Source organism: Lagenorhynchus albirostris, chromosome 1 (assembly GCF_949774975.1).
Source record: "Lagenorhynchus albirostris chromosome 1, mLagAlb1.1, whole genome shotgun sequence".
NCBI classification, from domain to species: domain Eukaryota; kingdom Metazoa; phylum Chordata; class Mammalia; order Artiodactyla; family Delphinidae; genus Lagenorhynchus; species Lagenorhynchus albirostris.
In genome coordinates, this window is record NC_083095.1 from 114,351,763 (window position 1) to 114,365,929 (window position 14,167).

The following is a 14,167-nucleotide window of genomic DNA, read 5'->3' on the forward strand; positions in this document are numbered from 1 at the left end:
TTCTTTGGTAATAGGATTATTATGAAAAAATCTTATATAAGAACAAAATGAAAAGGTGAAAGAGTGAAAAATGTACTGGTAAATAATTAGCAAACAGTTATAGCCTAAAGATCTACAATAACTATGGGCCTATTCATCAAAAACAAAACAAACAAAATACTTTCCTTAAGGACTTCAGATCATCATTTTAGGCTTTTAAAATGATTCAAATTAATAGAGTCCTAGACATGATGGATGACGTTTCAACTTTAGATTCTGTTTGCCTTGTAACAAAAGTTTAAAAACATAAAATGAACTCACTGTAGTCCTTAGTTTTAGATATTGATAAAAGTTGGCCTCACATAATTCTACTTATGAACCCCAAAACGCCATACCCTGTCAATTTGCCCATGCTTCCATGAGGCAGCTCAAAAGTAACAAAACGTTCCCTGAGTACAGGAAAAAAAAAATAACACTAGAATAAGTTTAAAAGGAGGTAGTATAAACAGGAGCTATAAAGGCAGGAGCAGCATTTTTCCTGGCCTCAGATTGTTCACCTAAAGCTCTGCTTTTTTGTTTTGCCATCAAGCCCATACTTAGATAACTAAATGGGGGACTGTGAATTTGGTTCAGAAGTGCATGCTAGCAATTAATGTTGGTCTACTTCTGAACACATCCAATTTGGCACAAAACTACAGATTAAAAAACAACCAAAAAATGTTGTGTCATCAGACACTGGGGTAGAAGATGATAGAGGTGGGACTGTCATCCAGTAACATTTTTTTGACTTTAGAACACCATTTAACATGACCCCCCACTTCCACAAATAAAAGGTTTCAAGGGGGATACCCATTAAGATTCCTTTTAAAAAGCGGCTCAAAAGTCATTTCCAGATAATTTGAAGAAATATTTTTAAAAGGAAAAGGGGGTCCCTTCTCTACACCATGTATTTAATTCTTTATTGTCTCTCACTGCTGGGCACCTAACAGGTAACTGTCTCATTACTGAAAGAAGGCCTATTCTATGTGGCTAAGTAAACAGTTTACTGATTTCAAACCAGCAAGAGGATTAACTCACTCCTGGAGTTAGCATTCCTCATTCACAGCATTGACACTGAAGGAAGATTAAACAGAGTACCAAATTCTCTTAAGAATTCAAGAAAATACAACCAAGTTGGTAGAGATCTGAATACTTATCCCTAAACAAAACCTGCATAAAAACTAACCAAAATGCTTTGATAAAATACTGTACATCAAAAGAGTTACTGATAAAATCTAAGAAACTCTTAAGGCAACTTTCTGTACTCTTATCCTGAACAACTTCATGAATATTAAAAAGGTATAAGGCAAAGAACTTCATAATATATAATGGAAGGCACTGTTACCGTGATAACCTCAAGTTCATTTTACTGTCTACTGCTGCATTTATCTTCATTATTAATATTTAATGAAACTTCTTTACCCCTTTAAGCCAAGCTGGGATAAAAAAAAAACAACACAAAACACCAACCCTAACCTGTTCTCTTTGGAAGTCTATTTCCTGCAAGGAGTTTTGCAACTAATTCTGGAAAGGTTGAGGATGCTTTGCAAACTAGACAGTGCAGCCTTTGGCCAACTGTCAGGCAAAGGAGCAGGTAGAAAAGGCACGGCTTCTAGGCAGGCTGAGACTTGGGATACAGCAGATAAAGCACTCAAGACTCTAATGCCCACAACATAAAGGCTCTAGAAGCAATAGGAGTCCCTGTATGCTACTGAACAGTTCTATTCTCAAAAGAGATATGTTTTGTTTTGGTCATTCAGTAAAGTCAACAGTCCCACTTTTCTCTTCTCTGCGGTTTCAGTCCTCACAGTTGGAGGTGTTAAATTATCCAAACCATACAGAGGTCATAGTTTGTTGCTGTTGTTTCTTAAATCAGAGCTTCAGATAAACATTCTTACTCATCTACCTATATTACTCCTTTGATCACACACATTACACATACAGCAATGAAAACAAAACGCTACTAGGAAGTATCATCGGTTATGTAGCTGAGAAACTATCACAACAAATGAGGTAACAAAGTTGTCTTCTGAGTTTGCCATGTGGCAAACTGAGGTAGATAGTCAGCAAAGGGGCTTTCAAAAGTCTTCCCTTTGCTCCAGTGATATATTTCATAATCCAGTCAAATATCTTGACTGTCTTTTCACATTGCTGACACTGAAACATTCAAAATACGTGAGCTTAAAGATAAAAAAAAAAAAAAAAAACACATTCGAAAAAGGTGAAATACCCAATAAGATATCATGATTTTCACAAAAGTCTTTGGCTCCCTGTTCACTGTCCTTCGAAAAGACTTAAAGGTGAGAATACTTGGACGTGGCTATCTAGATTGGAAAATCCTTTTTATCAAAGCAGAGCATGGCAGATGGTGGCTGAGTAACTGAAGAGGAAATCTGCTCAGCATCTGATGGCACTGCATGTTCTTCACACTTTCTCATCGAGGGATCCCCACTCGAATCAGTGCCAGTGAAGGAACTGGAGGTCAGGGGTGTGGTACTTATAACTGAGGACAGGTGTAGTTCATCATTGGACTCATGGGAGAACCTTCCAGAATCCCCAGTTTCGTGGCTGCCTTCACTATTCGCTGAATGCTCAGTATCAGTTGCAACACCAAAGGGTCTTGGGAAGCTGGCTGTATGACCTGCGGAGCTGGGGGAGTCCTCGTCACTGATTAATACGGTAGTGCCTGGCTGGTAAAAGCAGACCGCTTGAGTAAATCTTCTTTGAGGCTGGGTAAAAATACATAAAACACCATCAGTGATAACAGAGTGCTCTTAAAAAATAACAAATCTGGTTTTGCACATTGTGTGTGTGCTGAGCTAGCAAACTGATCGAGTACATGGGTAAAAGATCATCATGAAGGAACTGTCTAGGTCAGTGGTTCTCCGAGGAGTGGGAACACATCAGAATTACTGGGGCAAGTGAAATGTCGAAAGGCTTCTGCAGTGATTTTGATGAAGGCTCCTGCCCCATCCCTTTCTCCATTGCCCCTCAACTCCCACTGAAAACCACAGCTCTGATTACTATTCCAATTGTCACTTCGGTCATCAATCCCCATGGCTTTCCATAGAGTCATGCCCCTAATTAATAAAATCACGGCTAGAAAGAACAAAGAAGTTAAAAAAAAACTCACTTACATTTTCCTCTTTTTAAAATTACCATCTCATATACCAGGGGCAGCAAAAGATTTTTTCCATTTAATGGGTGAGTTACCTGCTCAGCTTTTATCTTCTTAGAATCTTGGAAAAAAAGCCATTTTTTCTTACAGTTGTTTTTAATTATAGGACCATAGCTATTAATTATCAGGTCAGTTCCTCCCTGGAGATATAAAAGGGGAAAATGCACATATTATAGATTTCAGTTTATTACAAGTAGTACACAAAATTTTTAAATGTTAAAAGAAAAAAATGATCACAGACATTATTATTTCTTCTTTTACACCAGCAGCACACAACAAATACAAGGTACTTGTTCGTGATCAAAAAGATATAATAGGTTTATTCCTAAGACAGATATATATGCTGAAGTATTTGGGGTGAAGTGTAAGGATTCCAAAACATATTTTCAAATGACAGAGGAAACAAAAATATATAGAGAGAGATACAAAAGTATGAAAAGATACTGACAATTATTTGTGCATTTATTAAATTTTTTCAACCTTTTCACATGGTTGAAAAATTTAAAAAGGATTTAGGAAGAGAAAAATGGGCCCACATATGCTCAACAAAATGGCAATAGACGGGGGATCAGCTCTTAGGCTAACCCAAGGGAATTCAGAGACCTGGCCTCCAAACTGGCTTCTCTGCTTCAATTCAGGCCCCCACTCTGCTCTGTGTCCTTTCATTTTAGATTCTCCCTCTCTCTTCCCATGTCTTCCTCCCCACTTCACTTCTCTTCAATCCTTTCTCATGTCTAGTTCCAAGTTAGTAATAACAGAATGACAGTGTATTTTGGTACTTTCTGTGCTTATTTAAAAGTTTTAGGTTCTAATGTTCTAGATTAATTTGAAATAAATTAAATGGCTTACATTTGTATCAGAAAATAAAAGCTAAATTAAGTTGCAAACAAAAAGACAACAGGAGTAGCAAAAATCAATGTACTATTATTTACCCATAATATATATAGTATATAGCACTGTGCTAGATACACGTAAATTGCATCTGCTAAATATAATTATATAAAATTTAACATCAAAATTGCCTGAAATTTTTTAATATTTTTGGTATTCTAAATTTTAGGGAAAGGTTGGGGAAGAAGAATTTATAGCAGGATTTGGCAAACTTTTCCTGTAAAGGGGCAGATAGTAAATGTCTTAGGCTTTGCAGACCACACATGCCCTCTGTTGCATTTTCTCCTCTTCCTCCTTTTTTGTTCCCCCCAAACTACCCTTTAAAAATGTGAAAAACATACTTAGCTCAGAGATGACCATACAAAAACAGACTGCAGGCTGGCCTGGGCTGGGCTATAGTTTGCAGATACTTAATTTACAGCACATTCGTTATGAGGGCTATTATAATAATGCACGATATCTAATGCTGCAAGTGACTAAAAATAATTTTCAGTTGGTGTTCATAATGCTTATCGCTGTACTATTATTACACATAGTGGAAAGGACATGAAGTATTATCCTCCAATGACATCTCTTTACTATATCCAACTTCCTAAGGCCGTACAGGGTAGGATTTTGAGACATCTATTTATATACTCTATATTTAAAAAATTTTCATTCACACCTGGAATGTGCTGATGCTCCATTTAGTTCTAAAATCAAATAAACTAAGTTGAGAATGGATTAATAAAAAATCGTCCATCCAGTATACACACAACAATCCAAATTGTAGTAAATATGGACTGATGACCTTGATGTCCTTATTTAAGACATCTCAACTCCACATAATCCGAACTAATTGAATTTATGCTACTTTCTCATATTTTCTTTATCTTCATCTTTTATTCTTTTATCTATCCCTATCTTCTCCCCAAATATTGTATGCAAGGAAGGATCTGGGTGAAACGGTTTCACATTTCATTATGTGAAGTATGGACACAATACACTCAACATACAATTTTTTGGTAAAAAGATTTTACGCATAAAGATAAGATGAATGGTAGGAAGGACTATGTAGCACAACAGTCGCTCAGCTCAGAGTACCTTGGCATCGATGAAGCTGTTCGGCATGATCATTGGCATTAAGGACTCTTCATTTTCTAGAGCTCCTTCCAGGTTCTTTCCTACTTCATTTCCATTGGCTAGGGAGGCACTGGTATGAGATAATTGTTGAGTCCCATTCTGTGCTGTCTTGGAGGCAGTTGATTTCCTGAAATATTGCAAGAAAAGGAAATTTTCTAAGTCCACAAGAAGAGAGAAGTAAATGTACCAAATTTGGTGAAATCTGGGAAGTTCACAACTTTGCAAACAATGGAGTTCCTTAATGCTTGTTTCTTAAATATCTTTAGAAACTATTAGATTATAACTCCAACTCACTGCTGCAAACTTTTATGATGTGAGAAGGCTTGTTTTTTTTGTCCCAATGTCTGTTTATATAAAATTACTCTTTACACTTAGTAAAAACCTTAATATTTATAAAGTACTATTATTTATTATTGTCGCTTATTTATAATATATGCAGAAACTGTAGTTTAAAAAATTTACATGCTCTCCTTCAGGTCTGCAGATTGTCACACTAACGTAACAATTAATGATGACAAATTTACAGTAGCACTTATGCAAGATTTAGGCATCACTAAAACAATGTACATAAAGATTTCATTAAAAAATTCTTGAAGTGAGAAACTTGGACAGTAAAATTAAGCCAGTTCCATATACAAAAAACTTTAAAATTCTTTCATTAACATGTTTTCTGAGTGTGTTTCTATGCACAAGTACCAAAAACATATAGAATAAACTCTGAAAAACCTATGATAATGGAGAGAGTCTAGTGATGGAGATTACCTAAAAATGATGTGTATTTGACTTTGATTTTTTTAAATAAAGAACCTTAATAAATGAAAGCAAAAGCCAAAATATAAAAGGTTAGAAACAGAGAGGTTCACTGAATGCTGAGAATTTAGCTGAAGTCAAAAGCACTGATAAAATTGCCTGACAAGAGTTTATAGAGAACTAATCCCTAGTTATTACATTTGTTTTAATCCATGTCTGGAGAATCCCAAACATATGACCTATGGTGGTGAGGGTAGAGCTCTCAAGTGACTCAGACATTTCAGGCTACTTAAATATGAAAATATTCCAGGAAGTAAGGAATCCCTCAATCAGCAGATACATCATATTAAGTGGGTTATTTTCTTTAAAAATCCAAAGGATATACTTTGTGTTTCTCAAAATACCAAGGAAATGAGAAAACTAGGTCCTCATTGAAGAGTATTTTGTTGGTACAGTAATTTTTTTCAAATGGTGAGAGAATAATTTGCCAAAGTGAGCACATCTCTATAGCTGTAAGAACCCAAGTAATAATACATTCATTTTAAAGTGGAAAATCCAAGTTACTCTAAAAGGCACTTGATTTCAATTTGTTTCTGTGGTTACTGTAATTTAAATGTTTTTTAACCACATCAACATCTCTAGCAATGGAAACACACCTGGCTTTACTTCGGTATATCAAGATGAGAACACAGATGAGGATGCAGGTCAAGGCTATGCCAACACCTACAGCAATGCCGGTCATTGATTTTTGGTCCAGATGGTAATAGCCTGAATAAACTGGAAGGGGAAACACATGTACTCAGAGTCAATCAGAAAAGTAAATGATTCCATTTATCATAATTCTCAGATATTAGCTTTTCAACAATGTGTCTTCCTCTCATAGGAAAACTTTTGACAGTATCTGTGTCTAAGCAAAGAAGACATATTACTCTTTTATCAGTGACCTTAAAATTGGCTTATCTTCTCATATTGAAGATTCTAAATATGAGTTCTAGGTATTATTATATCAAACATGAACATCAGTTCATAATTTATAACGCTAAAAGGCACAAGGCATAGATGTTCACTGACAGGCCAAAGGGTAGCTTTCATGTCATATTACCTTAAAAGCAGATCTGTATACTGAAGACTAGTTTTCCATTTATGCATTTTCATTTACACAGCAGTGCTTCTCAAACTTTAATGTGCATAAGAGTTACTAGGGGATATGTTAAAATGCAGACAGATGCTGATTCACGAGGTCTGGGGTAGAGCCCACGCACAATTCTGCATGTCTGACAAGCTCCCAGGTGCCATTTGTGCAGCTGGTCTCTAGGCACTTTGACTAGCAAGGTATCTGAGAAGCGAATATGAGCCTTGCTCTCCGCTTCCCCTGATGATACGGCAGCTACTGTGGCTACCTCCTTCCTGTGCTTAAATCTGACTGCCCTGCCCTTCTCTTTGTTTCTCTCTCTCCTTCCCAAAGTGTCCATCCCACAATACTGAATGACTATCCTCTGAGGAACTAAGAGCCTTTAAATCCCCCCCTGAATTCAGCTGGCACCTCCTCAATCTGAAGCTGTTCCTGCCACACCCTGCATCGCCACCCAGGCCCCCTCCCCCAGAGAGGGGAAAAAGGACGTGTCTAGTCCTGGGTCACAGGGGGCCCCGGCGTCCTTCAGAACAATAGGACGATACCCTGAGTGGAGTGAGAATGGCTCTTTAAAGGTATTTTTTCCAATTGCTTTCTGGAGAGAAATAACTTTCACTCTGGAGAGGATGGGGTTTTTGTTTTTGTTTGTTGTTTTGGTGGGGAAAACTCTTAATGAAAACCATGCTCTTCTTAGCTTGAACACCACAACCATCACTGCCATTTATTTCCACAAACCCCCAGACGCCTGCTCCCATCAGCTCAGGGGTGGTGTGGCTCATCTGTCTTGGTGGATGCACAGCTGGGAGGAGAAGTAACTGGGACACAGTGGTCTGAAAACCACAGTTAGTTCTGAGGGAAGTGTTTTCTCCTTCTAGGAGTGCAGGGAGAGCCATGCAGCTCCACAACATCAGAACCTTGCCAGCAAGAATTCAAGGAGCCGAGTATGGGTTTAGGGATATGGTCACGGGAGGAGCAGAAATAAAGCAGAGGGGAGCTGGAAAACAATGTGTGTTTTCGTTTCTTAAGGAAAATCAATGATTATGGCAGTATACAAACCTTTGACATCAGCAGAATCTAAACGCTTGGGCCTCTGATTTGATTCAGGAGTTTCCTTTGGAAGTACGGCCAGCTCCACAGAATTTGAAAAGGGTCCTTCTCCTACCTCATTGGATGCAGATATCTTGACAATGTATATATTTCCTGCCACAAGGTTTTCTAGCAAAGCCATGGTTATTGCCCCTATAAATATATCAATTACTAATTAAGTAAACTGTCTTTTATTTATTCTTTTAATCACACAAACATGGTCCTTTATTTTTAAAATATTTTTCTGATTATAAAAATAACACATTTATTAGAAAACATCTGTAAAATAAATAAAATGACAATCTCCCATTGTTAACATTTTTGTGTATTTGTGTGTGTGTACGTGTGTTCACTGTACATGTGTGAGTACATATTTACTACGTGCATTTTTATATCCTAGAGTTTTCATTTAACATTGTGCCATGCACACTGCCCCTATATAATCCTTCTCTGTAATTTTGTTTTAAGAGTAGCTCGTAAAATCAACATGTATTTTTGTTTGGATACATATATGTATATACATATATATATATAAATACACACTTTTTTTTAACCAAAAATATATATATAAACATATATGTAATTTTTTACTCTTTACATAGGTATGGATACAAATAGCATTAAAAACATTTTATTATGGAATATTTCAAACATAGGTAAAGACAAAATAACACAATGAACTCAGATTCAACAATTACAAGTAGATTTAAAAAATCCAATATGAGGGGTTCCCTGGTGGCGCAGTGGTTGAGAGTCTGCCTGCCGATGCAGGGGACACGGGTTCGTGCCCGGGTCTGCGAAGATCCCACATGCCGCGGAGCGGCTGGGCCCGTGAGCCATGGCTGCTGAGCCTGTGTGTCCGGAGCCTGTGCTCCGCAACGGGAGAGGCCACAACAGTGAGAGGCCCGCGTACCACAAAAAAAAAAAAAAAAAAAAAATCCAACGTGAGACTCTTTTTTTTTGGCCACGCCTCACCGCTTGCAGGATCTTACTTCCCTGACCAGGGACTGAACCCATGACCACTGCAGTGAAAGCGCTGAGTCCTAACCACTGGACTGCCAGGGAACTCCAATGAGTATCTTTTTTTTTTTTCTTTTAGAAATGTTTAAACCACTTACAGTAATTGTGATAAATGATTTTGTTCTTATTTCTTAAATTAGAAACAATTATTTTTGAAAGTATGAATATATTTTTCACCCTCCTAATCATTATCTAAGATTTCCTGAATATAAACAGGCAAGAAGATGCCAAAGTTATGTAGGAACCTCATGGTGTTGAAGGCTAAGACCCCAGATTAACTACCAAAATTATCACCAGCAACCTGGCTAGCATCTACTTCTCTCCAAAAGGAATCATCATTTGAATTTATATATATTTGGTATTGAAAGGTATCTTCTCTGATGGCATGACTGCCAAGAAGGATTCCTATTTGGGCACTGCTATTTCTTGAGGTGTCTTTCTGCTCTTGTCCTGCCACGGCACTGAAGTATTTTTCTTACAAAGGGAATCCCACCCTAGGAATTAGTCTTAATGTTAAGAAACCAGGTATAAAAGAAATTCAGCTAGCAAGTTGTTCTTGCACTGCATTAATGGGTGGATATTCACAGGGAAACCTAGCTTCCCTGGGGTAATTTCTTCTCATTTTTTCCTGATGCAGGGCACCCTTACAATAAATAGTTTTAGAGAGCTTACAACAGCTGGTAGCTGTCACCGCCAGCTCACAGCTGGCTACACTAGTGCACTTGCTACAATATATTTCATTATGCAAGCGAAATGCAGGGTGATCTTAGAGCTGAGGCCATGACTCAGAGGCTACCTCTGCAGGTCACATGGTGGGAGGGAGCTGGACCCAGTGGCAGTGCGAGGAGCTGAACACAGTTTGCTTTCATGTGCTCCGGTTTCAACCTGGCCTAGAAAGAGTGTGAGCTACTTGAATACACAACTGTTGAATAAACACACACTGACCCCTATTTAGAACCAGGAAGAGTGTCTTTCCACTGCCACTTGCTCTTAGGCAGGTGAATTAAAAAGCAACAACATATTGTGACACGTTACCATTAGCTAGATGGAAGAACATTTCAATTTGTTTACCAACATATAAATAAATTGAGTCTCCATTTTATCATAGAATACTTTACATTTAATTTTAGAAAGTGTTTGGCAAAGTCAATCACTAGTGAAATTAAAATTCTTTCGCTTGATTTAAACATTACAAATGGATGAGCTGTGTGTGTATATGTGTGTATGCACACTCCCCTTTCTCCCACAGGAAGTCTTCCTTCAGACAAAAAAAGGAAACTATAACATTCAGGTTCCCATACGAGCAGTTAAACCAGTTCCCAAATATTAAAGTGATTTGACTGTCCCTATATTCTCTCAGCAAATGGTCTAAATTCCAGTTGGTGTGATTGTTTCAGTCTACAGCCTTTTACACACGTCTGAACTTTTAGCTAGACTAGGAGTTTCACAAACCGGACAGTGTTAACAGGCTCAGCGTTGGATCAATGTTGATCAAGTCCTGGCATGTTACCAATTAAGTAATTTGCAACTTGGGGCATGTCACTGAACTTTACTTTCCTCGTGGGGGCAATAATTCCCACCTCATATAATTATTATATGGATTAAATGAACTACCATGGACAAGTGTCTGACACAAGTGTATATACTCAATGAAAGTAAGTCTTCCTCCTCACCTCTGATCTCCTCTCTTCCCTTTCTGGAGGACAGAAATTTTTTTTTCACATGTGAACAGCTGAAGGTGGCTAGCATAATGCTTTGCACAAGATAATTCTCAGTAAATACCAACTGAACTAATACTAAAATATGAGCCATTTGTTACCAAAGGAATGTTCATTTAAAATATAAAAGCAGGGCTTCCCTGGTGGCACAGTGGTTAACAATCCACCTGCCAATGCAGGGGACACAGGTTCGAGCCCTGGTCCGGGAAGATCCCACATGCACGGAGCAACTAAGCCCATGTGCCACAACTACTAAGCCTGTGCTCTAGAGCCCACGAGCCACAACTACTGAGCCTGCGTGCCACAACTACTGAAGCCCACGCGCCTAGAGCCCGTGCTTCACATCAAGAGAAGCCACCGCAATGAGAAGCCCACGCACTGCAGCAAAGACCCAACGCAGCCATAAATAAATAAATACATTTATAGAAAAAGAAAAGAATGTCACCATATGTCACAAGATCTTTAACTTGTCATATCACCTCTCCAGACCTGAGTTTTCTCTGCAAAATGAAGAGCTGGTGTCCATCCCCAAATACTAATTACTATTCATTCCGCCTCCAATTAGCGCCTTCCACTGCAGGCACACTGCTGTCACTCCAGTCTTAACATCATCACCTCATACCTTCATGCTGTCACGTGTCTCTTCTCTGGCTTCCCAGACCCCAACCTCCCCAGCTCCTCCTCTGCCTGCCCCTCCCACCCCCAACTCACCCTGGAAATGACATTCAGACTTTTACAAGAACACAAGCTTCACGGGCTCAGGGACCTCCTCTCTTTAGTTCACTGCTGTGTCCCCAGTGTCCAGAGCAATGCGTAGTGCCTAATGGGTACTTATGCTGGTCAGTTTTATATATCAACGTGGCCAGGCTATAGTGTCCAGTTGCTAGCTCAAACACCAGTCTAGATATGGCTGTGAAGTTTTCTTTTTTAAGATGAAATTAATGTTTAAACCAGTAGATTGAGTAAAGCAAAGTACCCTCCATAATACAGGTGGGCCTCATCGAATCAGTTTAAAGCCTTAAGAAAAAAGACTGAGTACCCCCGAAGAGGAAAGAATTCTGCCTCCAGACTCAAGACTTCAACATCAACTCCTGTCAGAATTTCTAGCCTGCTGACCAGCTCTGCAAATTTCAGATTTAGCAGCCCCAGTTCCTTCAATCTCAATCTCTCTCTCTCTCCCACTCTATCTACCTAGCTACCTATCTGTACATACATACACACACACACATGCAAATACTACTGGTTCTCTTTCTCTGGAGCACCTTGACTTATAAACTATACTCAGTAAAGATTTATCAAATCTTACAAATGCTTTTAAACTATAAAATAAAACACTGTTTCATGCTAAAAACAAAAACAAACAAAAAACCTCTCAGAATATATTAGACTCTGGGGGCTTCCCTGGTGGCGCAGTGGTTAAGAATCCACCCGTCAATGCAGGGGACACGGGTTCAAGCCCTGGTCCGGGAAGATGCCACATGCTGTGGAGCAACTAAGCCAGGGAGCCACAACTACTGAGCCTGAGCTCTAGAGCCCGTGGGCCACAACTACTGAGCCCATGTGCCACAACTACTGAAGCCTGCATGCCTAGAGCCCATTGTCTGCAACAAGAGAAACCACCGCAGTGAGAAGCCCGTACACCACAATTAAGAGTAGCCCCCGCTCATCACAACTAGAGAAAGCCCACGTGCAGCAACAAAGACCCAACACAGGCAAAAATTAAATAAATAAATTTATTTTTAAAAAAGCAAAGCGTAAGATTTTACGGTTGGAGAAAAGTCCCAGTATGCAGTCTCATACCTTTCTCTCTTCTGTCCATACTAAGTGATTTTGTTTTTTCAATTCCACAGTCTTAACTTCATCTACATACTGATGACTTCTAAGTTATACCACTAGTCCATACCGCTCCCATGAACTTAACCCTGCCACCGCTTATTCAACCTCTCTACTTGGACATCCAAGAGGCATCTCAAATGTAACATGTTCAAAATCAAACTTTTGATTTCCCCCACCAATTTTGTTTCTTTTTTTTCTTATACCCCACATCAATCTGCGGCAAATCGAGTAGACTATTCCTTCAAATTATGTTCTCATAGCTTCTTATTACCTTCCTTGTTATTATCCCTGTCCAAACTGCCATTAGCTCTCACACAGACACCTGCGAATTAAATGGTTTCCCAGGGACTTCCCTGGAGGTCCAGTGGTTAAGACTCCATGCTCTCAATGTGAGGGGCATGGGTTCGATCCTTGGTCGGGGAACTAAGATCCCACATGCCCCATGGCGTGGCCAAAAATAAATAATAAAATAAAATATACTTTAAGAAAAAGAAGAACTAAAAAAGTAAGTGGTTTCCCAATTTCTGCTCTTACTTCCTTATAGTCAATTTTTCAGGTAGGCTGTTAGGGGGTTGCCAAAGTAATCCTTTCAAAATGTAAATCAGATCAATGTCTTCCATCCCTCTTAGAAAAAAATCCGTGGTCCAGGAAGTCTGGCCTACCAGATCAGATCTTCCCTTGGCAACCTCCCCACCTCATTTCCCACTTCCCCTCACTCTGTCTAGCCACCCTGGCCATCTTGTTGTTCCTCTAAAATGCCAAGCACACTTCTGTCTCAGGGCCTTTGCACTTCCCCCAGATATCCATATGTCTCTGCTCAGATTTCATTTCTTTCAAAAGAACTTACCCCGTCTACCTCCATCACTTTATTCTTTCCCCTATTTTTTTTAAAAATTTATTTATTTATTTTTTGGCTGTGTTGGGTCTTCTTTGCTGCGTGTGGGCTTTCTCTAGTTGCAGTGAGCGGGGTCTACTCTTAATTGTGGTGTACGGGCTTCTCACTGCGGTGGTTTCTCTTGTTGCAGAGCATGGGCTCTAGGCATGTGGGCTTCAGTAGTTGCAGCACAGGGGCTCAGTAGATGTGGCAAGCGGGCTCTAGAGCTCAGGCTCAGTAGTTGTGGTGCACAGGCTTAGATGCTCTGTGGCATGTGGGATCCTCCCGGACCAGGGCTCGAACCCACGTCCCCTGCATTGGCAGGGGGACTCCTAACCACTGCACCACCAGGGAAGCCCCCTCAAACTCTTTACATTTTTCTCTCTGAAAAAAGTAAACTCAATTGCTTTTTACTTATATTGTTTATTTTGTTCTCTATGAATTACTAGCATTAGCTATGAAAAAGGTTCCCTACATTTAACAAGAGACAAAAGCTTTTCACTGATAATGTTTCTTAAATTTACACAAGCAGCATAATGGCA

The 14,167-nt window shown here is 39.1% G+C and overlaps 1 protein-coding gene across 1 annotated transcript in view; it reads right to left on the reverse strand.

The window, feature by feature from the left end:
• Window positions 1-2,342: 2,342 nt before the first annotated feature.
• The window catches only part of PRTG (protogenin), a 127,491-nt gene continuing 115,666 nt past the window's right edge, over window positions 2,343-14,167 (reverse strand). The window contains exons 16-20 of the mRNA XM_060164427.1: window positions 8,148-8,330; window positions 6,616-6,736; window positions 5,171-5,336; window positions 3,232-3,336; window positions 2,343-2,747 (exon numbers count right to left, since the gene is read on the reverse strand). Of these exons, the coding sequence (XP_060020410.1) occupies window positions 2,343-2,747; window positions 3,232-3,336; window positions 5,171-5,336; window positions 6,616-6,736; window positions 8,148-8,330 (980 nt within the window). The remainder of the gene's footprint in view (window positions 2,748-3,231; window positions 3,337-5,170; window positions 5,337-6,615; window positions 6,737-8,147; window positions 8,331-14,167) is intronic.